Genomic DNA, 26,239 nt, shown 5'->3' with positions numbered 1-26,239 from the left:
TTTTTAATGAAAATAAATAAAGTAAATGCCTGCAGCTTATAAAAATATGTATGTCTTTGTATTTGTCTTAAATGTTTCTTATTGGGCTAAATGTATCATCAATTAAACTCTCATTGATTATTATATCCTTTGGTAAAATAGATGAGAAATGGTCATAGTAGCATTTCAAGATTCAAACTTTCTCTATCTCTCTTTACATTACCTAAGTGTAGATCTTTCAAGGTAATAATATATTTTATGTAGTTGTTCATAAAATCAATTTAGTTCTTGATTAATCATTTAATTTTCCCTCATTTTCTTCCACAACAGGATTGGTGACTGAAATATAGGATTAGTCATATTCTGTCACTCTAAATGTGAAATCTTGTACATTTGACCAGTATAGAAGAGCTAACAATATTTTATATTGAATATCTAAAAAAAGAAAGATATTTATCTATCTAAAATTCCAGTAGAATTTTCAGTGAAGTGGTAGAACCTTCAGTTAATCAATTTTAACAGAGAGGATAACAACAAAGCCTATTAAATTATTGCCTTATTTGTAAACATTTAAACAACTGAGCATAAGCTTCACTAATACCACATTTGCATACTACTTGGCATGTTCCTTTCTCTGCTTTAACTGCTAATGAGGAGGATAAAACTAAGGTTTATAGCTCGTTTTTTTTTTCCTTCCTTCCTCCTTCTCTCTTTCCCTTCCTCCCTCCCTCCCTCCTATCCTTTCCTCCTTCCTTCCTTCCTTCCTCCCTCCCTCCGTCCCTCTCTCCCTCCCTCCCTCCCTCCCTTCCTCCCTCCCTCCCTCTTTCCCTTCTTCCCTCCTTTCTTTTGCTCCCTCCCTCCTTCCTTCTTTCCTTCCTTCTTTCTATTTGTTTCTCCCCAGAGACATATTCATACTACCAATCTCCTTAGTCTTATTTCCTTGAGGTCAATGTGTACAAGTATATCACTAATAAAGAAATCAAAGAAAAGTAAAAGAAGTTATTACATTTCCCATACTGTCACAGTTCTTACCACCTCTGTCACACTTCAAACTCCTCCATCACTTTTCATCCTTTCTCTGGGTTACATACCAAAGAACTATCAATTTTTGCAAGAACTCATAGGACTTACATATGTTAAAACTTTGTTCATTCAGTCAACAAATATTTATTTAGTGTCTATTGTTAAGCCTGGGTGTCAGAAACAATGGGAAGAAGGGTAGTAATGTTGCTATTCTAGAAACAAGATAGGATCCATGGAACTCAGAAATTTGATCATAATCTATTTTTCATAGCTTAAAAATATGGTCCTAGACACTGGGCTACAAAACACCTTGAAGACAGACTCTGTTCTCAAGCACTTACAATGTAATTAAAAAACCCAGACTTCTTGGCACAGGCAGGGAAGTGACTGAAGGACACTTGAGGTAAAATATCCCGATACTCAAATCAGAATAGAGTATATGTTGTGCATAACTATTTGAGAGAATATTCAGAATTTAGTTTACTATATCAGTAATGGCCTAACAGGATGGAGGAAATTTGAAACTAAATTTTGATGCTCATAGGAGATGCGTGTTTTCAGAAAATAAAAGAACCACAGTGATTTGTACAAACATGGAAATTATCAAACAACATACTGAAAGATAAAGTATTTGATAGGATTCCACTAAAAATAACTTGCTGAGGACCGTAGTTCCCAAAGTAGGGGTTGATGAGTGGGCATATCATAATTATTTAAGTCTCTTTTTCCAACTGACTACACAATGTTTTCTGTCTCTTCATTTTATGTTTGCAACATTTCTTTCTTTTGTTCTGTGACTACCCCGTGCAGTGGAAATAAGAATGGAACTGTTTATGTTGCAGTTAGGATAGGCAGAGTAGTTGGCTAAAAAGTTCCCCAGAAAGAATATCTCTATGCCTCCTTCTATAAGACAAACAGATTTATTGAAATGTTACCTTATTATTATTATTTGAAATGAGGTTGGAGTATTATATGTAGTATCTCAGAATTGGGTAGCCATGTTTGAATTAACGTGAGGAAGAGGTGATTTATTTCCAAACTCAAGCATATTTCCTGTAACAAATAAAACAGTAGCAGCTAGATTTTATATATTTCTCAGCATTCCACTCTATATCTTAACCTATTTTGAACCTTAAATTAAACCTTTTTAAAATTACATCTCTGCAATAATGCATTATGCAAACTGTCACTTATTTGATAAAGATATTAGTAAATAAAATATATATCCAGAATTCATTTGAGCAATGTTTAGCTATCAGTTATCTACATTTATAAGGAGAAAAGAGTATATGATCCAAATTAGGGAATAATTTTAACATCATTTATACTGTTAAAATTCAAGTAATAAATACAATAGAGGAAAATTTTGCAACAAATAAAAATGTTTTAAACTACATATGTTTGGCTCTGGAAGGTAGTATCTCTGGGTGATACTACATGATAAATAAGTCAATTTTTGATAAATAATTAAGTTTTCTTAAGTAAGTATTAATAATCAGGTTAAATTCCTTAAATGAATTCTGGTAAGGGGCTCAGGAGAAAGTTATGTTAATGTAGCCCACAAATTTAACAAGGGGGTAATAAAGAGTACTTACTTGTACAGGAAAAACTACTAATTTAAAAAAGAAAGAAAAAGGAGGATTTCATAATTCATTTTATACACCTATACCATGAATTAAGGCAAGAGTTTTGATATGCATTGTTACCTCAGTTTATCCTCGTGATTTCTTTTGTATTAAAATTTACTTTTAATTACAGTAGGTTCAGTTACTGTTAAGGTTTGATTTCATGTCCAAATGACTATGTTAACAGATGATAATTGAAGTGGCTTAGAATCACGTTGAAAGATACAATAAACCAATAGTGGATTTAAATTCTTCCACAGATAGAACACCAAAAGGTTAACATGTTAATCTAGTTTAAACTTTCCCCTTTAAACCTTTATCAAATGGTCTTCAAAAAGCAGGAGCATTGTCATTCTTTCCCCTTCTCTTTCCATTGTTCTCCTTGTTAACAAAGGTTTCCTGAAGGAAAAGTGAGACATTCATGGACCTAATTATTCCAGAGACAGATTATTTATACCTGTTAACATTTTCTATACCCACCTCCCTTTTATTGCCAGTTAGAAAAGGAAAACATCTAATGAACTGTTAATTAGAAATAGATTTCACTTTCAAATCCAAATCTGGTGAAGAAGAGCACAAATAGGAAAAAAAAAAAAATCCCAATTCAATTTAATACATATAAAACATCTGATTTAGATAGACTTTAGGGGTTTTTTTTTGTGTGTGTTTTTTTTACCCAATTGCAGTATATGTTTAATAGTGTACATATTGACAGACTTGTTTTTATTTTAAAGTTAGTTACCACAGCCCCTGCCCCCGAAAGAAGACACTTTAAGATAATATGTTTTACCAGAATTCTGTGGGAGAAAAAAAAAAAAAAGAATTCCAAGCAACAATATAAAAGCTGAATAGTCAGAAAGTTTACACTGTAAGTAGGGGAAAACTACTGAAAATGTGTAGATTACAGTAAAAGGAGGTGGTCTTAAATACAAATATTTTACACTCTTATTTTAATTTTAATTACCCCAGTATTTTGGATGTCATGGCCAAGACAAAGGACGTTTTAGAGAAGGAAAAGCAAGGCATTGAGATTTTAAAGAAAGATTCCATATTTTTAAAATATTTGTCGATTTTCTCTTGATTTCCAGAAGTGGTTCTAGTTTTATTATTATAGCTTCTGACTTTTTTTCACCAGACTTCTAAATGATTTCACAATGAAGCAAGATACATTGAATTATATCTCTGACTAGGTATAAAGATTAGTGAATTGGAGATTTTATTATTGGGTGCAAGTATTCTCATCAATCCCTGATCTTTCCTTGGCATCTCCTTTGAGCTCAATGAATATGCCTTTAGTCCCAAGTGTATCTGGTACTGAGTCAGAAACAGAAGTAGAAACAGGGCTGTTAGGAATAGTGAAAGGAATAGGGCCAGGAGGGAGAAGGTGACTTCTTTCTATCCCTCCACACAATCATGATATCTATGTTAAACCATCTTTTTTCAGAACTAACTTTGTCACCCCCGGGTCAGAGAATTTATGCTCTTGTTTTAAATAGTACAAAAAATCATTATGTAGTGTTCCATTATCCAAATAAACTTTAAACTTACAAGTTTGTAGTAAAATATGTAAAGCATAAAAGCCCTGTATTCACATATAATACAGTATTGGTAATATGATACCTTTCACCATCAAGAGAACAAACTGCTAATTATTACAACTGAATTACAATAAATAATTAAAATTTCTTTTACTGGTTATTATCACAGTCTCTTTTTTATGAAACTCATCTGATTTTGATACAATTCAATGAATTGCAACCTCTATTAATTCACTGTACTACTCATCTTATAAACAAGTAAATGAACTAGATACACTAAAATAACATTTAATTAGTTGTGCAGGGCCTTTTTGTCACTGGGTGGTAATGAGGAAAGCCTTCTTTATACTAATGTTCTCATCTGTGTTTTAATGTTTAAAGATATTATTAGGATTGGATTAACCACACATTTATTATACCTCTTTGGCTATATGTCTTTGAAGCTCACCACAATTATTATTTTCTATTAGAACTTAAAAATCATATGAAAAATCATCTGTATCAATACAATCATATTCTCAAAAATATGTATGTTATTTTCAGGAGTAAATATTATCAGAATTAAAGAAGGTAGCCAAACCATTACCTCTTCACAACTAGCAACTCCTGTTGTAAACCTGCCTTTTTGAACTGAAAATATTTCCCCTTCAATTCAGATTTTGGAAGAACATATTAAAATTGCCATCTTTGTTTATTATTACTACTGCGATACATTTTAAATGTGGGATTACATGAAAGGAAGTAAAATAGGATGATGAATATTTAAACAGTTCCTTAGACACTCATATTTACCTTCAAGATTTCACTTTTTCTGCATACCTAGATAAATTATAAAGATCTTGTCAAATTAATAAATCTACTGAAATTGTTTCACCTGTAAAATTTATTCTAGAAATAGAAAAATGAAAAAGGAGCACTTGTTTTCCATTTAACTTATGTTGCATATTTGTAAGAAATTAGTTTCTTTATGGTCAGGACTTAGAATAAATCACAATTTGACTGAAATTTGCCCCCTATAACTTAAATAATAAAGTGAACTAAATTGGAAGATAAAAGAACTTTTAAAGTCAGAAATGTTAATTACAGTGTTACTTTTTACATATAAGTATTCCCAAAGTGAAGACTCATAATTTCATCCAGCTTCACTTGAACAGTAGCTAGACAGAAGCAAGGAAAATAAATGAAACTGATGTTAGATATGTTATACATGTGAGAAGAAAATGTCTTATTTACATGTAAGTATAATCAAGCATATATAAACTATATACATGTATATACAGTGTATATACATATACAATAGTACTATATATGTATACACACACACATACAAATGCCCAATCATACATGTGTTATTGCTCCTATTACTTTTAAAAGGCCGACAGTATATTAAACAAAACACATATGGTGAAATTAGTGATAGCTGTTTATGCTCTGTTCACCTGAATTTTCACAGTTGAGGATTTTGAGCTAAGTATAAGTTAAAATGCCTAAACTCAAACTAGCTCAAATCACTTAAGATGGAGTGTTCTTTTACTACTGTTTCCTCTCACATTATCTTTACTCGTTATAGTCATATGTCTCACATTTTGTGAAGTATTTCATTAATGTGTCCTTTGTCATAGCCATTTACAAAAATGCAACATGCATTGGCTTAGACAATATAATTGCAAAAGGATAGGACTGTAAACACAATGAACTTAACTAAATGAATCAAAATAATGAGTGTTAATAGTTGAAGTTCTTATGCTCTTCAATCGCATTATCAATTTTCATAACGCTAAACGCAGATATTATTTTTAGATGTCAAGGGTTCGAAATTAACACTCCTCAGTAGGGGAAAAGAAAAACTTAAGCTCATTTATTAAACTTTTCTTATAATCTCTCTCTCTCAGAACTTTTATTTAAAATATGGTTGTCATCATCCTTATGTAATATTTTAGCATTTTACAGTTAGGTAAGATAATATAATTTTTAAATAAAAACATAAAAGCATTCACATAAATAATATGTATATGATAAATATTAAAACTATTACTGAATCAAATTAATATTTCACTTTCTCTTATGTTCCACTCACCATCTCATAGTTAAAAGAACATTACATTTATTATTTTCAAATATTATTAATATAATTTATAATAAAATAGCAAATATCTGCCAGATCTGAGTCTGCTTCAGTCGAATTGACCATCACTATGAACTGAATTGATAATCTACCTTTTTCTCAAAAATAATTTTACTGCAGCAAAAGCATGGAACAAATCCTAATTAGAGTACCTATATTAATACCAATAGCACTTTAAGAAAACATATCTGGTATTATAAATTAAAGTTAACTTAAGTAATTATAATGCACAGTGAAAATAAGTGGCCTACGCGAGGGGGTAGAAAAGTCTATGGAAGCAAAAATTCCTTTAATACAAAATTCCATTCTCATATAAATTTATTTTCACTAAATAAATGTATTCCTCACTCAAAGGTAAAATTACTACCTATATTTAAGACAGTCTTACATTCTGTATTTAATAAATAAAATATAAACATTGTAATTGTCAAGTTATAATATGGTTGGGACGCTCATTTTTCAAATGTGGACAGCACCAGGATCGTCAGGGATCGCACTTGTACCTGCTCTGTGCCATGTTATGAATGTGTGCACATTTATCAAGGAAATGATTACGGTCAGAAGTAGCTATCTAGCTTTGCACTTTGAGTTTTTATTATGCACATCTTCCTGCTACTCACCAAAATACTACTTAATTAAGAGGAATGGGGACATATAAGTCACTAGTTTAGAGGGACTTCATAGATCAGGTTTTCAAACACTTATAGTTTAGTACAGACTTTCTGTGCCTTAGAAAGTGAAGGAAGTGAAGGAAGGAAGAATGTTTAAAAATAAGGAAAGTGAGATAACTATGAAAAAGGTGACTTATGGGAAGGTAAAAAGGAGAAAAATAAACAAAAAAGAACAATGACACCTGTTTAATAGTGGTTCTGATTCTCTTGCATATGACCTGTATTTCCATATTTTATGCAGAGAAATAGCGAATCATGACCCATGGTATTTTCTTAATCTGAAGTAATTCCAAAATATACTTCAAATAATGGAGGACAAAAGTTTCAGAAACAATGTGCCAAATGCAAGGTAGCCCTGAAAAGTTGCATTTTTTATATTGATATACTTGTGTTTTCATTGTATACATAAACCTATGTTGATACTCATGTAGAATTAATCAAGAGATGTATAAATATGTTCTAGACATTCATGGGCTTTTTTTCAAGTTCAATGCCTTAGTTTTCTATGAGTTACACAGCTTTGGAAGCTGCTAGTCTCCTTTATTATGGGGGAGGGGGAAATATCATGTAAGGCATCTGACCTGTGGTGAATTACATTCAACACATAATGATAATTTCTACTAAGGGCAGCTTGAAGAAACACTAGCAGAGAACACCGCCCACCCCATAATTCTGCAGCTACAGTCTGTGAATCTCTGGAGCTCTGCTGCCCTCTAATGGCATAATGAGATAAGTGCCTGTCCAAAGCTCTATCAGTTCAATTTCACAAACAAGATGCTGGCACTTTAAAAATCTGATTTTCTTTGGTTTTGCTCACATGTAAATGAGTTATAACTTGGATTATCATTAGATTAATTTTTAACCATCATTTTAATGTCATACAGAAACAAAAACTCATTCGACATCCTCTGTCTTATTTCAAGCATGATTGGGGCAACTTGCAGTAGTAAGTGGTTAGAAAAAAACAGTAGCTAAATATAACAATGACAAATTTCACAGATAACAGAAATTTGAGAGTCAAATTGGCTCTAAGGCCTTAGATTTTGATTGCTGTGTGTATGTGTGTGTGTGTGTGTGTGCAATTTTAGTGCATGCATTTTTAAAATAGCATTTTTCCTTTGTTATTTACTGTCTTAAGATGCCTGGATCCTTGATTTCCTCCTCTTAATTAATCCTGTATTTCTTAACAATCTAGTTACTTTACTTTTTTTTCCCAATTGCATTCTGCCTAGGAAAAATGGTGCATCACTGGGTTACTGTTAGAAATACATAATAGAAAGAGAAAAAAAGTATAAATCAGATATTTTTTAAGTCCCAAATTGCATCCTGTCATGGGATAGGGGTGGTGGGTTGTAAGATTTATCAACATCACAGTGCATAAAACTTGTTAATAAACTAGACTTGTGTATAACAAGTAAAAGAAAAATGTTTGTTTTTAATGGGAGCACGAAAGGCATGGCATAGCTGGAATTTAAGGTTCAAGCTTTGTATCCTCTATATATAATGTATTATGTTTTTCAAAAACTTTTTATTAGGAAAGCTATACCAGACGCATAATCACTATACAATGATTAAACATTACCTTTACAATTTATAATCACTGAAATTACAGAATAAATATATGCACATTTCTTTTGAATCTTTGTGTGTGAGAGAGAAAACATTAAAAGTGCTTCCTACAAAGCTGTTAGTGATATATACCCAGTTGCTTTTTTTATTTTTTGTAATATTATATATATATGTATATATATATAAGAAAGTGCAGATGTTTTCCAAAAAATCTTGGCATCAGGATGGAGTGTCACAAAGAGAATGCTCATCCCTAGGTGTGTGCCTCAGTATGTTAAACCACCAGGCTTCCACTTCAGTAGAATCCAGCCTAGAATATGACTTTCCCCGAGTGGTAGGAGAGATGTGAGCTGTACACTAGGGGTGAAGGGAAGGTGGCGCTATGAAGAGGTGACAAATGGATCAAACCCAAACTAATTAGATTGAATTGAATGGGAGTGGTGTGTGTGTGTGTGTGTGTGTGTGTGTGTGTGTGTGTGTGTACTGGCACCAGAAGCAATAGGCTGCAGGTTTAGGGACCTAACTGTGTGCAGGGATTTGTGATTTGCTTGTGGGTATGTGTGTGAGGAAAAAAAAAAAAAAAAAAAAGAGTGGGTGAGAACATTCGAGCAAGACCCGCCCCCTCCCTCCCCGTCTTGCAGTTTCCAGGCATGCAGCAAACTGCATTGTTAATACATGTACAGAATCTGTGCCATGATGGGAAGAGGAAAGAGAGCCACGGATGTCAACTTGTTTTCTCCCCTCCCTGTCAAACAAAACTACAACTGAAAAAGTTACTGAAAATTAAAAGACACATTGAATTTTACTTAGTTAGGATCAATACAATGATCCCCAATACACCTTATACATGGCACAGTCAAAGTCTCAAATTTCAGTATAAAAAAATAATGATAACATTTGCTGGCAAAAGTCTGCGAAGGCACTTCATTGATTAATTATCTGAGTATGGCCCTTCCTCCAAATCACATCTGGGAGGGGAGCACACACATCTGTATTTTCTAGTTATCATGCGGTTTCAGTTCTGTTCAGGGCAGGGAAGTTTGTGAGAGTGAAGTTATTGGGACAAGTGTAAAGGGAGCAAGGGATATATTCCTTTCATTTTCCTTTTCTTTTGAGAGAGAAAAAAAAAAAAAGCACTAATTAATTTTTCTTTTTCTGTTAGAACCTATATGCTGTCTTCTCCAGGACTTCGAGGTAATCCGGCTTGGTTTGAAGTTTGGCCCTTAACTCGAGGTAATCACTTTTTTGGGTTTGGTGGTCTGTGAAGCCCTTTCCAGCCGAGAAGAGAAGGGTTTCTTTGAGCCTGGCATGCTGCTGTAAGTCTGGGTACTGCATGCCAGGAGGGTGGACGTGCAGTTCCTTTAATTTGGGCACTGTGCCATAGAGACAGTCCACGAATCCCACTGTGCAGGGAGCTGGCTGTGGCCTCTCTCGGTCTAGTAGCACACTGCCACCACCACAGCCTGCCCCCGGAGGAAAGAGCACCACCCCACCGTTCTTCTCGTGGTGGCGGAACCCAGCCAAGTCTCCTGCAGTTCCTGCCCCTACCCCCGAAACCCCACCAACTGCGGGGTGGTGAGGGTGAGGGTGATGATGGTTCACTGTCACTATGGTGTTGAGCTGGGAGCTGGACACTGCCAAGGCCCACTCCTTTTCTTTCTCCAGCAAGGTCCGGTAGTTGCTGTGGTTCTCCTTGGGCGTCTCCACAAACTGCTCACTTCCTAGGAGAACCTCACCCATTCCCGGCGGTTGTGTCCCCGGACCCCCACGTTCTGCACTCCCTGCCTCCTGGACTGATGAAACGGCCACTTCCTCTTCCTCACGAGGCTTGTAGATGGGGTTGTTGCACATCTGGGTAACTGGGTGGGGGATGTACTCGTATACGTGGCCCACGGGAGGGGCCTTCTCTGGGGACGAAAGAGTCGGTCGACCCCCACCTCCACCTCCACCTCCACCTCCTCCACCATCTTCAAAAAGCCGGTGGCATTGCATCTGGATACCAGTCAGGTCGACACCTTCCTGCCGCTTGCTTCTAAAGGGCAGCTTCTTCCGGCGCCGGCGCAGCACGTAAGCGAAGAGGCCTGCAGCGATGAAGACTGCTGAAAACAACAGAACCAGCAGGCTGAGAATCAACACAGAGAGAGGCACGGGGCCTCCGGCGGGAGCGAACTCGTAGGGCGATGCACTTGTTGGGCCTCCAGCAAAGTGAGACTCTCCGGGCGGGGCTGGGGAGGCTCCTGCCGGCGCCGTGTGCAGCATCTCTGGGCAGAGGACTTCCAGCTCGATGGTGCGCACGTCACGGTGGGTGAGGTTCTCGGGGCTCCTGCAGAGGACGTCCCCGACTACACTGACGGAGCTGATGGTTTCGATCCACTGTTTAAAGGGGACCAGGTCACAGGTGCAGTCCCAGGGATTCTCATTGAGGTCTATCTGGACAATGGCATTCAAATGCTCTAGGACACCAGCCACAGGAAGGTACAGGAAGTAGTTTTTCCTCAGGTTGAGCCGGGCCAGGGATGTGCCTGCAAAGGCGTCCGTTGGCAGGGTCCTCAACAAGTTATTATTGAGGAATAGCAGCTTCAAGTTGGGCATGAGGCTGAAGGCTGCAGGCTGGATTTCCCGGATGACATTGAACTCAAAGTACAAGTAGTGCAAACTCTGTAGGCCTCGGAACATGCCTGGTGTCAGCTTCTCGATATCATTGCCATTGAGAAAGAGGCTCTTTAGGTTGGGCAAGTTGATGAAGGCCCCATCCTGGACATAAGAAATACGATTGTTCCCGAGATGCAAGAGATCCAATGAAGAGAAATTCCAAAAATCGGAACGGTATATTTTCTGAATCAGATTGCTACTCAGGTACAGTTTCTTGGCATTCAGTGGCCTTGGAAGAAGTTCAGAAATGTTATTAAATCCTCGCTCTTTGCAGTTGACAGTCAGGCCAAGGTCATTGATGTGCAAATTACAGGTACAGCCAGTAGGGCATATGATGGGGATGGGTGGTCTTGTCTGGTAAGGAGCAATGGGAGGTTGGTTTGGACCAGGGTATAAGGCTTGGGATGTGGATGGTGGTCGTGGTGTTCGGGGTTGTTTGGTGGGTTTGGGCTGTTTATTTGAGGACTTGTATTCAACAGAAGAAGCAGTAAAATGGACAGAAGACAACATTGAGGAAGGCTTAGTTGGCCATGCATTCTCCTTGTTCAAAGACAAGTGGGGAATCCCCAAACTAGCCTCCACTTCAGAGTCAGACAACAAAGGACAGAGTTCTGTCTTCCTGATTTCTCGCAGGTCCTTTCCGTGAAAGTGGAAAGGGGTCTCACAGGTGATGTCTCCCACCAGGGCAGTGTAAGGAATACGTTCCAGCCAACTCTTCAGTTGCACAATCTCACATGTACAGTTCCAGGGATTTTCTTCCAGCTGGAGTTCCATCAGGCTCCTGCCAATGTGGTCTAGCATTCCTCGATAAAACAGAACCTTTAACCTGTTTCCACGTAAGTCCAGATGGGTTAAGGAGACGGCCTTAAACAAATTGGTTGGAAGCATGGGGATGAGATTATCATTTAAAATCAGAACCCTCAGTTTGCTTAGGTTCCGAAATGCCCCACTCTCGATACGTTTAATGACGTTGTAATCTGCCTGCAGATATTCGAGACTGTCCAAGCCCAGGAAGGTGTCATTTCTGAAAACATCTAGTTTGTTCTCATGGAGATAGAGCCTCTTTAAAATCTTAAGACCATTGAAAGCTCCTGTTTGAATGTCCTGCAATGCATTGTTCCCCAGGTTAATGGACACAGCATTATTCAAATGAAGAAAACTGTTGGTGTACAATTTCCTCATTGAATTCCTCTGCAGATACAGTTTAAAAGGTCTGGACCAGAACTCGGTAATCTGACTAATATTTGTAAATCCTTTGTTGTCACAATGTATATGAAAGAGGCTCTCTTTAACTTCACAGTAGCATGGATCAAAGCAGGGCTCATCTATTTCCTCTGAGTCCTCTATCAGGGGAATCGGGGTAGTCCATCCCAGAGCAATTGTGCTTAGAAGAATAATCCACAACATCCTCCCTCTATGAAGCATCTCAGCTATGGACGGTTTCATCGTTCGTGGTTGATTACAAAACTGCAACAGAAATAAAGATGCAGATTTTTAGCTGTTAGTCATATGCACTATTCTAATAGACTCCTACGTGTGGGGCTTTTTAAAAGTGATATAAAAACTTTAGCAATTGTTGAACTGACATTCAAAAGACCTATCAACATGCTTAATTTGTCCTACATTTTAAATTTAGGAAACTGAAATATTGTATCACGTGATGACGTTTTCCTGTGATACTTGGTAAAGGGCATATCACACAAACAAAAGCAGCCTTCATTGCAGCTTGTGACAAGCAGGGGAACTGGAATACAGTGATGCCTTCTAGGTTTAGGCAGATGCAGTAATAATGGCAATAATTTGGCCATTACATCTGTTTGCCTACTAAAACTCACACTGGTATCAGAGGTGCCCATTATAGATCTGATTGGAACTCTGACGGGGAAAAAAAGAAAAAAAAAAAGTTATTTAAACCATAGGATTCTACTCATAAAAAGACATGATTAAAATAAAAATATTAAAGAATATGATAAGGTATGAGCCTGTTGCCCAATATCAGACACTGAGATGTATAAAAATGATTGATATCTCAGGAAAGCTTCAGATTTCTCTTAAGAAATCGTCACATAATGCTTAATTACGGTTAATGCTCAGTAACACTCTATACCCCGGCCTCTTTTGCCCAAACACAGATTATGAACACCTTTAATTAATTTCTCTATTTGCGTATCACTTGGCTATTTAAACCTTTTAGGAATGATTACCCTTTCTAAAGAACAAGCCCATGCAATACTCAGAGCTAAAGATAGTGGCAATTAAAGGATGCTGGACCTGGGAGTGTCTGTATGAGAAGCTTAGTTTGGAATGTGTGTCTGTGCCTTCAAGATAAACTGAGGAACCCTGTAAAAAGCTGGAACTGGAACCGCAGGTGGCTGGTGAGAGGACAGTTGGGTAGTTAAAGGCAAGAAAGCAGGGAAACCTTGATACTTACCTATTGATAAATATCTATCACATGAAATACATTTCAAGGAAAAATATCATTAGGTTTTTAATCTGAAGAAACAAATGTAGTGCACTATTCTAATACAGAGCTTCCCCTATGGTTCTCTTTCCTTGCCTAATATCAGTATATGAAAATGCATACATAAATAAATTGTAATAATGCAGTTTTATTAGATTGCCCTTTCTGAGTCACTGAAATGTCAATCAAAATTGAATGGTTGTTTTTAATCAATAAAAATAGACCAGAGTTTTAGCATATATTTTCTCTCCACACTTAAGATACATGCATAAAAGAAATATTTAGTTAACCCTCTAACTTAAAACACAATGATATAATTTATAGGAAGAGTGAAAAGAATAAATTTTCACATTCCACTTGCATATAATGCACACAGCTATAAGGAAAGGACAACTAGCGAGAAGGCAAAGAAATCTGCCTCGGGCATGCAATACTCAATTTTTAGAAACAATTAAATGGAGAGAGAGACAGAAAGAGAGAGAGAGAGAGAGATATTGAGACTAAGTCGCAGTACCAGTTAGTGTCCCTTATAAAATATTAAAATCTATTTAAGTTCTGTCTTCTTCACCATTATTTTATTTAATATTTTTTTCTTGTTTTTGAGGTCCCTGATATTTAGGCAAGAAAGGCTCCAAATGTCTTTGACTTACCTATTTTGCAGGAGATTTTTTTTTTTTTTTTAGCATTGAACATGGGGGGGGGGGCGGGGGAGGGAGGGAGGCTTGAGTTTAAGGATTCTCTCCCTCTCCCTCCCTTCCTTTTGCTGAAGCTGAAGCAAAGGGGGATAAGAGGGTGGGGGGGGGAACTAGGAGGGGTAAAAAAAAGGCAGCAAGCTTGATACGTGCTGGGAATGCAATGGGCCTTTCAAAGGGCTTCTTTGGGATGCAGAACTGCCGCTTGGCACACTCGGTAGAGTAGGGAGAAGAAGGGGCTGCTGCAGGCTTCCAGCTTCGGCGTCTCTGCTGCTGCGGCTGCCGCCGCCGCCTGCGAAGCTGCTCTCGCTGGGTACCGGCAGCACAGCGTTGGGCACGAGGAGGACGGGCGGGAGGAAGGCAGGGAGGAAGGCAGCCTCAACCACAGTGCAGAATCCTGGACTTCGCTTGCGTTGCCTTTTTATTTTAACATGCTCTGTAACCCTGGAACCGGCTATCCACGTCACGAAAATGAGCTCCAAAAAGGGGAACGCGCTTAGCCTGGCTTGGGACGCGAGCACTAGGAAGCCCTGACTAGGGGGGAGGAAGGGGGGGGGAGAGAGAGAGAGAGAGAGAGAGAGAGAGAGAGAGAGAGAGAGAGAGAGAGAGAGAGAGAGAGACTGACGGGCAAACATTTCTTTGGTCGGGAAGGTGGAGATGGTAGGGGGCAGGGATATAGGCATTTCTTTTTCTTTTCTTAACTCTCAAGGAAACTATCGCCTGACTGGTTTGCTCCTCTAGTTCCCAAAGCTGCATTCTCTACTGTAGACAAAGTACACCTATCTTTCAGAATGATCCTCTTCACAGCACAAACACTTCTCTCCAAAGATGGGGATAAAGGAAAATTCAGGTCCCCAAAACAGAAGACCTGAATCTAGCTAATTCTGCTTGGGTGTCCCGAATAAGCTCAGGAAGCCCAGAGACTTGGATAGAGTTTCTCTTGCGTTTTGCTTCGATCTCTTTGCACCAGGAGTCCTTTTATTGTGCTGCAGCTCAAAACCTTTCCTTTCCCTTGGATTCAACAGTCCTGTGTTTGCTTCCACCTTTTTCAAAACAGAGACAAGCCAATGCTCTGGAAGGAGATGCAGAACACTTGGGTAACGATGACACATTTCACTTTCTCTCACAGGGAAAGACCTGGTGGGGGTGGTGGGGGACAGTTGGAATTGTGTGCATGTGTCCAACTATTTATTCTTGATATTTTGAGGAAGGGGATGGTAGGAAGTTGTGAGACGGGGGTGATTGAGGGAAGATGTTGCAATATAGAGGGGTCACCAGATCCCTCCAAGAGGAATTTTTAAAGGCTCAACTGAAGGTTCTACAGTCCTCCTTGCTGAGGGAAAAATGCATCTTAGTGGAGTGGAATGGATAGGGTTAAGTGCACAGTAAAGGAGTCCTGTTAGTGGGAATTGTGCATTGTCAATACACACACACACACACACACACACACACACACACACCAGTCTTGTCACCAACTCTTGGGGAAGGGTGGGACTTTCTGGTCGCTAAAAAACTGGACTGAACCTCAGTTGTCCAAGGGCTCAAAGTTAGCCAGTAGAGATGGCTTTCCATTAAAGCACTTTTTACAAAACCAAATTTCAAAGGAAAGCAGTTGTATGTGTTAATTTCATATATATATATATATATATATATATATATGTCACCAAAGTCAACAAAATGGTCCTTTAATGTCAGTCATAGGAGATTTGCATGATATTTTTGCATTTAAAATGACTGCACAAGCGTTGGCTGCTCCACAATAGCTAAGATTGGAAACAGTGGTCAGAGACTAAGTAAGCAGGTGGGCAGGATTCTCTAATATACTACACCCTTAATATTCCAGACCCACCCTATTTTCTCAGATAGATCTCCACCTACAACAGCCTGAGCTCAGAACCAGAGCAATTCCATCTCCCCATCACCAGCTGCTAGCCTCCCCCCACCCCCACCCCCACCCCCACACCACCTTCTGTACCCAACATGCAGAGGCGGTGACTGTTTCCTGGATCTTGTAGCAACCCACGATGCGATGGAATAGATGGGTAACCGGGAGGCTTCCCTAAGCTTACCAGTGACAGTAAATGACCCTCTCTGCAATCACTCTCTGCTCTCTTGAACTGCAACCCCCTAAATTCTTGATTTGGACTATATCCTAAAGGCTATTTCACACATGTCCTTTCCCTTAATCACAGTATAGCGTGTCTAAGCGAATAGGAAGGGCTCCAAAAGTTGGTTTGAAGGGCCTTGGAGCTCCGAGTTCGTCCGCTTCCTGCTGGGAGCGCCCAGCATCGTTTGTCCACGGAGAGGACAAGAAACCCTTTCTCCCCAGTGTGCCCGTTTCCCACCTCCTCCTCCCCTTGGCCGGATCTCCGAGTCTACTAATCTCCACATATCTAAGATTAAATGTTCCAATATGGAAGCAAAACGATCTCCCCTCGTTCAAATAATTAAAATGCTGCATCATTCATTTTCTGAAGAGCTCTGAGCCTTCTACAGATCCTTTTCTAATCTGCTGTCGACAGGCGAAACGCACAATGGGAAATGATTAAAAGCTCATGCCGTTTTCCTTCTATCTTTTACAACACGAGCGAGCGATCCAGTGGGGGGAGGGGCCCTTTGCTCTGCCACCTGGCCTATTTGTTGGAGTTACTTACGATTTTCTCCCCCAGAAAAAAAGGTCCAAGGATATGTTAGTCTCCAGTACCACTCCTTTTACCATCATCCTTACAGCTAAATGATCCAGTTCAAAAATGCAACTAGCCCCAAGCACCTGTGAGCGTGCAGAAGCCGCGGCGGCCAAACTCTAAGCGCTCAACAATACACATCCTACATGCAAGAAATACTGGTTTTAATTAGGCAAAGTAGGAAAGGATGGCGGCGGCGAGTACCTATCCTTGTAGAGCGCTCACGATCTCCGAGGTTTGCTCCTACGGGCTTCCCTGCGGGAGCTGCAAACTCTCTGGAAGGCTGAATTATATCCATCATGCCGTAGCCTTGCAGTTGTTCCTTCTCCGGCCACCAACTTTTTGAAAGGCCACCGAATCACGCTTGTAATCCATCTAAGTGGTTCCACCTTTGAGACTTGCAAGGAAATGGTCGCTGCATACCAATGGGAGAGCCGAGCGCGCACCTAGCACGGCGGTGCCAGTGACAGGGAGCTCACGACCACAGCTCTACATGCCCTCGAATGCAAGCTGGCAGCCTGTGTCCCAGGGCTGGGTTTGTTTCTCGTTGTTTTTTTTTTTATTATTATTATTTTTTATTTAGTTTTTTATTTAAAATCTCGGTGCTCTCGATTCAGTGGTGAGCTTCGCGGTCCCGGAGAGCCCTGGCTTGGCGTCTGTATTCTCTCTCTCTCTCTCTCTCTCTCTCTCTCTCTCTCTCTCTCTCTCTCTCTCTCTCTCTCTCCCTCCCTCCCTCCTTCCCTCCCTTCCTCTCTCCCTCCCTCCCTCCCTTCCTCTCCCTCTCGCTCCCTCTCTCTCCCCTCTCTCTTCCTGAAAGGTTGCCATTCACAGCGCAGTCCCTGCCTAAGGCCTCCTTCGATCTGACATGGGACTAGCCCTTTTCCTCGCCGGGTGTCTTTCCTCTTGATCCTTTGGGTACATGGAAGTGGGGTTGGGTAGTGTGCAAATGAGAGAAGAAGAGGGTGGGGAGGGGCGAGAAGGAGACAGGAAGGGGCGACCAGATCCCAGATCCCAGCATTGGCCAGACGGTGAAGAGGGTGGGGGGTGGGGAGGAAGGAGAGAAAAAGAGAAAGAGGCTAGAAATACAACAGTATGGCTGTACACGCCAAATTCGACTTAGATTTGGGGGATCTCAAGCAAAGCACGAAGGTGAAGCGATACAGTTGGCAGAGAGTGAGCCCCCCTAACAGCTCACGCTTCAAACATCCTCACTTCTCGAGCACGGGAGGGGGGATGGGGAGGAGGGGACCGCGGAACGTTTCAGGCCAAGGAGACGCTCGCGGCGGCAGCATCTTTTAAGACTGACCTGCTTTAAAAGTGCCACTTTAATAGCTTAGGAAATAACTAAAATCGGATTGCACGTTACTTACCAACGTCCGCACCCACACTGGGGACGCCAGGTCGGGTATTAGGAGGCAATACCGAAAACGCTGGGCTGGAACCCGAATGCAAATCCATCAGTTGCCCCCAAATCGCGCACGGAGAGAGAGGCGCTCGGGAGCCCCAGATCAGTCCATCGCCCGAGCCTCCGCCAGCTTGTCCCCCCGCACCCCCGGCCCCTCCTCCGCGCCAACTGTGTAAATCAGCCGCCGCAGTCTTCTCGCCGCGCATCGCAGGCAAATCCCTGCTTAGGAAGCAAGGAAGCAAGTGATATATTCTCTCTCTCTCTCTCTCTCTCTCTCTCTCTCTCTCTCTCTCTCTCTCTCTCTCTCTCTCTCTCTCTCTCTCATCGGTCACAATCTGGCAGCTCTACAAAGAGAAACCCTGTAAAACTGAGTGACAGGAAGTCAGCATTTTGTATCTGGATTGATTTTAACTTTATTTGCAAATGAGAGGTGGCTGTTTGGAAAATTACAGTCCAGGCCGGAGGGGGGAGGCGGGGTGATCGAATTAAGAGCAGCTGAGCTATATTGGTGGGAGTGATGGTTAACCGCCTCTTAGAAGCTGTTTCCAAGTGATTGGCAGTAGCCCCCCCCCCCACCTTCATGATTTATAGGTGACAATTTGAAAGTACCTATATTTCCTCATCTCTTTACACTACCTAAGAGTGGGGGAAATAAAACTGTAGGGTGAGAGGTTTGGGGGTCATTTACTGGAGAGATGTTGGATAACATTTCGTGACAAATAAGGACACTTGAACAATGACTGCACCTATGTGAAAGTATTATAACAACATTTTATACCCACTGGAAGCGACCATTACCCCCACTGCAGTCATACTAATGCAGTCATTTAATGATCCATTCAATCTGCAGTGTAAACCAACGCAGTTCTTTTTAATAGCTCCCTTTCATCAGCGACTGTGTTGGAGAAAGGGCAGTCTTCCACCAATTCCCAAGCTAAATAGGAGGTAGTTCGGGGAATCATCTCCCGTACCTCTTGCCATTCCTTCCTGAAGTGATGCAATAAATTGCCCAAGACAAATCAAAGTGTGTAACTATATTATAATTGTAGATGTAAAATGAACTGGACCTTGTTTCCAAAAGCTTTCAAAGGAACTCTAACTCAGCCCTTGCAAAAAAGGCAGTACTCTCTTTTAATTTATATGTGAAACAGGACTGGAAATATAATTTTAGCATTTATTTAAGGGATTTTCTATTGTTGTTTTATATTATATGAATAAATACTACAAACCTAGTGTCCATATTACTTTCATTAAAAGAGGAGAGAGGATGGATCTGATCATGTGAAAACCAGGGGCCTGTGGAAATTTTTGGAATATCTATATGTAGATACAGATATCCAAATTTAGTATGGCAACTGTGTTGGTTATGCCTAAAGTGTGAGTTTAAAGTTTAGATTTTTTTAATACCATATTTATAATGTTTCAAGTTGCTCTCCAAAATGCTCAGTGCTCTTCAAGATTATTTCTATCAGCAAGGTATCTACAGGGACCCAGAAAGTTATAAAAGCACCAGGATATCAAAACCTATTCTTTTAAACACAGCTTTTCATATTTACTGGCATAAATTTCAAATCTCTATTCAGTATTTTCTTGGTTAATAAATGCCTCCATTTGAACTTTACATATGTGAAGACATAGATATGAAAAGCACACTTATCTTGGGTTTTTCACTCACCAGGTCTCCAAACAGTTTTAAAGGCTGTGAAAGGAAAGGCTGTGAAAAATGTCCATCCCTATAACAAATCAGTCTGATTTAGGAGAAACCAAGCTACTTCCATAGGCTGATGAGTCATAGAAATGTTTCTGGCCTTTTCAGGTGGTTGCTCCATTGGAGGAGACTTACTCCCAAGTACACCATATTCTACGTGGGTAAGTGTGAAATCACACACATGCCCCGGAGCCTCAGGCTGGAGGAGATTAGAGTAACCCTGAAAGAAACCAAGCAACATCATTCCTAAAATAGCTCAATCTCTTTAACTTTGTGGAAGTATTTTCATTTTATTTGACTTGCAAGGTTATTTGTTGTTGAGAGAACTCTGAATATGTTAACATATTTACTCAGAGCAAATGTTGGTATGGCACAGTGGTCCTGGGCAACTATGGAAGATTAAATAACTAGAATGCATTAGTGTTAAAAGGGAGTGCTTCCAACAAAAATGGTTCAGGCCAGATAAAACTGCTGTGGAGTAAGTGATTGTGATGGACCTTTAAGTGATTCTATGTTGTGACTTTTTACTGCATTATGCAAAGGTTTTATATGTCCATAGTTTTATTTTAATCAAACATAAGTTTACACTATGAAAAAGAGAATGCTCGTTAAAAAACCCTGTTCTTTATTGATGATGCATAATGGATTTAAAAAAAAAATCACATAGAAATCAGATACAGAATGTACTTTTCAGTTCAACAAAAAAACAAATGTTTGTATGTCTGAATCATTACGTATTTTTCGTTACAAAGACATTACAGTATTTCAGTTTTCTTTTAACTACTCTGTCATTTTCCAGCCAGGGACAATGGTATTAAAAGTCTATCTTGTCTAGCATAAGTTTTTCTTGTCTAGCATAACATTTTATTCACTCTGATTTAAATAAAATAAATACAGTTTTGAAAGCTTTAATACCAATTTAAGTAGTACTAGAAAGTTTGTTGAACAATGGCCCATTCACCCAAGAAAGTTCCAAATTATGTAGCAATTTGTGACAATATACAGCATACCTAAGTTATCAATATATTGTATTCATCTATTTTTAACTATTGCACACATATTCACGTATCCTGCCTCTTTCTTTCTTTGTCCATTTCAAGTACTTCTTAGGCCAGAAAACTACATATTTCATAATTATTAAAAAGATAACTGTATCCTCGTTTTATTAATTTTTGATACAACTGTTGAAACAATTGAAAATATAGTTGCACATACAATTTCATAAATGAGGATTTAACCTTCAAAAGCTTGAGCAATTTAAAAATGAGATAAAACAGAAATTAAATGTTTTTAGCTTGGTTGTGTTTTGTGACTTCTTACTATTTATTGAAATAATTCAAAGGATTGAATGGTTGAGACTTAGGGTTACATAGGTGCATAGATGTTTATTTGTGTAAATCTTCCCGTGCCTCCATAGAAGAAACATGTTTGAAATATTTTTTATCATGTATAAGTTCCAAAGCAATTGATAAAACTTTGTTTTTGTAAAAGTGTCTAACATTTAGTGAATCAACATAGTTTTGTGGGTGATAGCTACATTATCATAATAACTAGCAAACTATAAATATGAAATTACAAGATACTCAATTAGACATTGATCTTTTCTGTCCCGTTTCACGGAACTGTTTAGAAGCACATTGTAGGCTCCACTAAATGAAACCTCTTTTATTTTTGAAGTAAATGCATGCTTTGATCTCAGAAGTTAAGTGAGCTATTTTAGGGCTCTCAGAGTTCATCTGTCCGATCTGAACAAAGTTCCCAAATTTGCATTTGTCATCTGGATTAAGCATAGAAAGTTATCATTTCCTTTGTAAGAGATTTTGTAAAATTTCTAATCAATAGGTTGTAAATGTTAAGATTTAAACTACTGAGTGGGGGAGAGCTTTAAAATCCAAGATAAGGAGAAACTAATCAAATATATTTGTTGAAATGAATTAAGCTGTTTGAATAATACATCAGGAAATAAAGAATAGGTGTCATACGTAGTGGAAACTGTAAATCACATAAGTTTTAGCAGTAAAGGAATTTTTAAAATATATGAGAGACAAGAACGGGAATATTTTTCTAACATCATAGAATCTCAGCATTAAGAGGGATTTGAAAGGTTATCTGGTCTGACCAATTATGTCATATCCAAATCCCTACTTCATTATCCCTTGCCAAGTTGTTATCCATATTGTGCTTTCATTGCCTATAAGGTGGAGTTTAGTACTTTTCAAGGCAGCCCATTTTATTTTTGGACAAATCTAATTGACGGGGGGAAAAATAGCAAACTGAAAAAAAAAAGTTGTATTCTATTTTCCATTAATTTGTTTTAGTTACCCCTTGAGGATTTGTTTTAAAATGTAAGGTAATGAGTGTCCTTATTTGAGTTAGGTTTATATTCATACAGAGAAACTCACCTGGAAGATAGAAATGCAGAACCAATCTTTAGGAGATGAGTTAGGGCTAGAAAAGGAGTTATTTAAGTTGATCAGATAATTGAAGCCATGAAACGATTTGTGGTAACTACTAAAGTGACAACATGTTAGAGGGCATTATAATACTGGAAAGTTATTTCTTAAATAGTCAAAATACTTTACCTATTTTTCATGGAAATCCCTTTGGGGCCACATTTGAAGTTCTATGTGTCTCCTTTTAATCTACTAATTTATCTACTTATTTATTTTTTATTTAAGTATAGTTGGTATACAATCTTATATTGGTTATATTAGTTTCAGGTGTACAATATAGTGATTCAACATTTTTATATCTTATAATATGATCACCCCACTAATTCTAATAATCACCTGTCACTGTCTAATCTTATCACAATATTATTGACTATGTTCCCCTTCTCCATTTCACCCAGCTCGTACCCACTGCCTTCTGGCAATCATCCCTTTGGTCTCTGAGTCTGTTTTCGTGTTTTTGTTTTGTTTTAATTTAGATTCCACACAAAAACTATATGGTATTTGTCTTTCTCTGCCTAAATTATTTTACTTATCATAATACCCTTTAGATCTACCCATTTTGTTGCAAATGGCAAGTTTGTGGGTTTTTTTTCCCCATAATATATCGTCTTCTTTATTCATGCATCTATCAATGGACACCTAAGTTGCTTCCATATCTTGACATAATATAATTTAAAATCAACTACAGCATCATAGAGGAATAGTATTGGCATCAACTAAAAAACCCAGAAAGCCTAAACAATACACAAGATGTTTATGAGTCAAATCAAATTTCCCCGGTCTTTGAATTTTTGAAAGCTACTTGAGAACATGAATATGAAATAAATATTTTTTAAATGAGACTGATTTCAATATAAAGCCTGATGAAAAATTCTTTCCCCACCAGTTATGGGACAAAATAAAGTTTTAATAATTATTTTGTGCTGGGATTTACAGATAATAGAAATCTTATGTACAACCTTACATTTTAAGAACAGAATAAGACTGTTATGAAACATTGAATATATATATGAATATAGTGATTCCTAAAGTGACTTAAATCCAAAAAAGTAAAGTTTTCTTGAATTTGGCTGCCTTTCCTATATCTGCTTGAGATACTTAGGCATATAGTTTCTTTTAGCTTTTATGTTCTGTCTAAATCACTGTTCACATTTCTGTATTGTTAAACAATTAATGTTTAGTTACTCCCATATCTGTAACTCTCTTTTGAGTATTGAAATTTATGTTTTGTGGTTTTCTTTCTGTCTTTCTTTCTTTCTTTTTTTTTTTTCTTTTTTTTTTTTTTTGGGCACTTAGAGGTAAATATATGTTTCCATGAGTACCATTTTCTTCTCATCATATCCAACAAAATATGCTTAACTCAGATGGATGAATGGTCTGAATTTTATTTCCTCTGATGGTAGTGCTTTTAAGAATTTGGTGAGTGGGAAAATGTTTATTACAGATGTTAATTTTAGCAAATATTTTAATAACAAGGAAAAAATAATAACCACATATGGCATAGTTAAGATACCAATTGCTGTTTTTTTAATGATGGCAAAAGTATCAAATAATGGGGAACTTATGATGCTATAAATTTATCCCTTCCAAAGAAATCGTAAAATACCATGCAGAAAGCTTCACCAAAAAATATAAATAAAAGATGAAGATATTTGCATATTTGATCATGTATTTTAATATTTCACCCTTAATATTTTCAAAAGATAATCTCACCTAAATCTAATCTTATTGCTTGTTTTAAATGGATACAAGTATTTTCATTGAAAGGGTAGTGGTGATTAAGACAATAACACTGATTGCTAACTCTCTCTTGCCTCCCATTTTTAAACATTTTATGGTTGATTTTGTAATATTTAATATGAAATACCATGAAAAGTAGCCCAAATATACCTACATATATACAAAAAAATACATATGTGTGTCTTTGATGTGTTTGGGTTAGGAGGATGCAAAATTAGAAACTAATAGATTCCGTACAAAATCTTTGAATTGTTCTCTCTCTAGTATCATTTCATCTCTAAAAGGGGAGTCATATCTAGTTTCAAAGATTCTTTAGTATAGTATAACAAACAAAATAGTTATGTGTAAGACATTAAAATTGAACTATATCATTTATATACTCTTTTATTGATATTGGATGATAATATTCATTGAATTAAATACTTTTGAAACACTCACTTCACAAATGATCAGATACATAATCTTTAAGAACTGGCCTTTTACCATGGGCTTAAGTAAATACCCTGGAAAAATAACTAGTCAACAATTTAATAGGTTGACATCAACTCCCCACGTGCAAGTACTTTCTATAATTTATGGAAAAGGTAACATATTTTTGAAATGCTACTACCTTTTAGTTCTTATGCCTAAAGATATGTAAAATATGTAAAAGATATGTACAAATATGTAAAAATCCAAAATATCCAAGTCTTAAATACTTTTAATATCCCTTAGAGCATTTGACAATCTAATTTAAGAACAGTTTTTTTTGTTTGTTTGTTTGTTTCTTTTTAAGTATTTACAGTGTTATCTCATGGAAATTGAAGGATCAAAACAAGTACAGCCAGACATCGTGAGAAAGAAACATAATTGGAAATTAGGCCACATTTCGTCTCTCTCAGGGTCCACATGGTCTCCCTGTCATCTCCTTTACTTCCCATCTGTTCTCTACATCAGCTAGAATATTTTTTAAAAAATATAACGGTGATGTTATCTTCTAGCATCCCTCTAGTACCCAACTCTTCAGGTAAAAGCTAAACTCAGATAAAGGTTCACAAACCCTGTGTGATCACTTAGTTCATATCTGATTTCGTACCCTATCACTTGTTCTCCTGCTCTCACTATCCCAGGTATATGTTTCCTGCCTTGTGATTCCTTTGACTCACCAAGCACATAACCTATCTCAGAGTCTTTACACCTGCTGTGCATTCTGCCCAGAACATCTTTTCAACAAATATTAGCATGACTGGTGCCTTCACTGAATTCATGTTTCTATGCAAACAACAGATGATCACATAGACATACCCAAGTAGCAATTCCCCCACTACTTTTAAACTTCATAACCTGCTTTATTTTTATTCCTACAGTTTTCTCATCTAATGGAATATAGTTTTTATGCTGGTACATATTTACTGTCTATCTCCCACTACAAGAAGCTTCCGAAGATAAGGACTTTTTAAAATTCATTGTGGTATTCCTGGCATCTAGAATAGTGCCCACTACACATGGTAGTAGGGACTCCATATGAATGTACTGAAGGAATGAGAGTGAATTTTTCTCTAATCTCTACTTCTTTCTGAGTTTACACCATTATTTTGTTCTTTCTGCTAAGCTGCTCTCTCTGCATCAGCTAGCACATAGCTCATAATTGCTACATGGCCTTTCAGCTGCAGTATTCTCCACCAACTGACAACTTATCTCTTTTATTTTAGTTCAAATTCCTGAAAATCTAAGTGGACAAGCTTATTTTTCCAGTAAGGCCACAAATTTCTGGCTAGCCTCTGGATGTATTCTTTTAGTCAGGTGTATACTCTGGGTCTAATAAGGCTTAGCCACTTCAGATCATGGATGGTTAGGTATGAGGGGCTGTGGTCAGGCAGCCAGGCGAACACAGACATTTCTAGTACATAAAGCCATTGCAGCCATATGGTCACC

General features: G+C 37.9%; 1 protein-coding gene across 2 annotated transcripts; it reads right to left on the bottom strand.

Annotated features, from left to right (window-relative positions):
- Window positions 1-866: 866 nt before the first annotated feature.
- SLITRK3 (SLIT and NTRK like family member 3) lies at window positions 867-18,543 on the bottom strand. 2 transcript variants are annotated; one of them, XM_081077017.1, is made up of 2 exons: window positions 18,390-18,543; window positions 867-12,649 (listed from the first exon to the last, which is right to left on the bottom strand). In XM_081077017.1, exon 2 carries the CDS (start codon window positions 12,626-12,628, stop codon window positions 9,689-9,691), a length of 2,940 nt encoding a protein of 979 aa, XP_080933143.1. In that variant the 5' UTR covers window positions 12,629-12,649; window positions 18,390-18,543; the 3' UTR covers window positions 867-9,688. The 2 variants fall into 2 exon arrangements, with proteins under 2 accessions (XP_080933143.1, XP_080933142.1); XM_081077016.1 differs by lacking the exon at window positions 18,390-18,543 and adding an exon at window positions 17,224-17,682.
- Window positions 18,544-26,239: the final 7,696 nt, after the last annotated feature.

Source organism: Rhinolophus hipposideros (assembly GCF_964194185.1).
Source record: "Rhinolophus hipposideros genome assembly, chromosome: 2".
Classification (NCBI taxonomy): domain Eukaryota; kingdom Metazoa; phylum Chordata; class Mammalia; order Chiroptera; family Rhinolophidae; genus Rhinolophus; species Rhinolophus hipposideros.
This window is presented reverse-complemented; position numbering and strand designations above follow the sequence as displayed.

Bases quoted from the DNA above. Each gene is read 5' to 3' on its own strand.
- SLITRK3 (XM_081077017.1), bottom strand. From the start codon at position 12,628: ATGAAACCGTCCATAGCTGAGATGCTTCATAGAGGGAGGATGTTGTGG.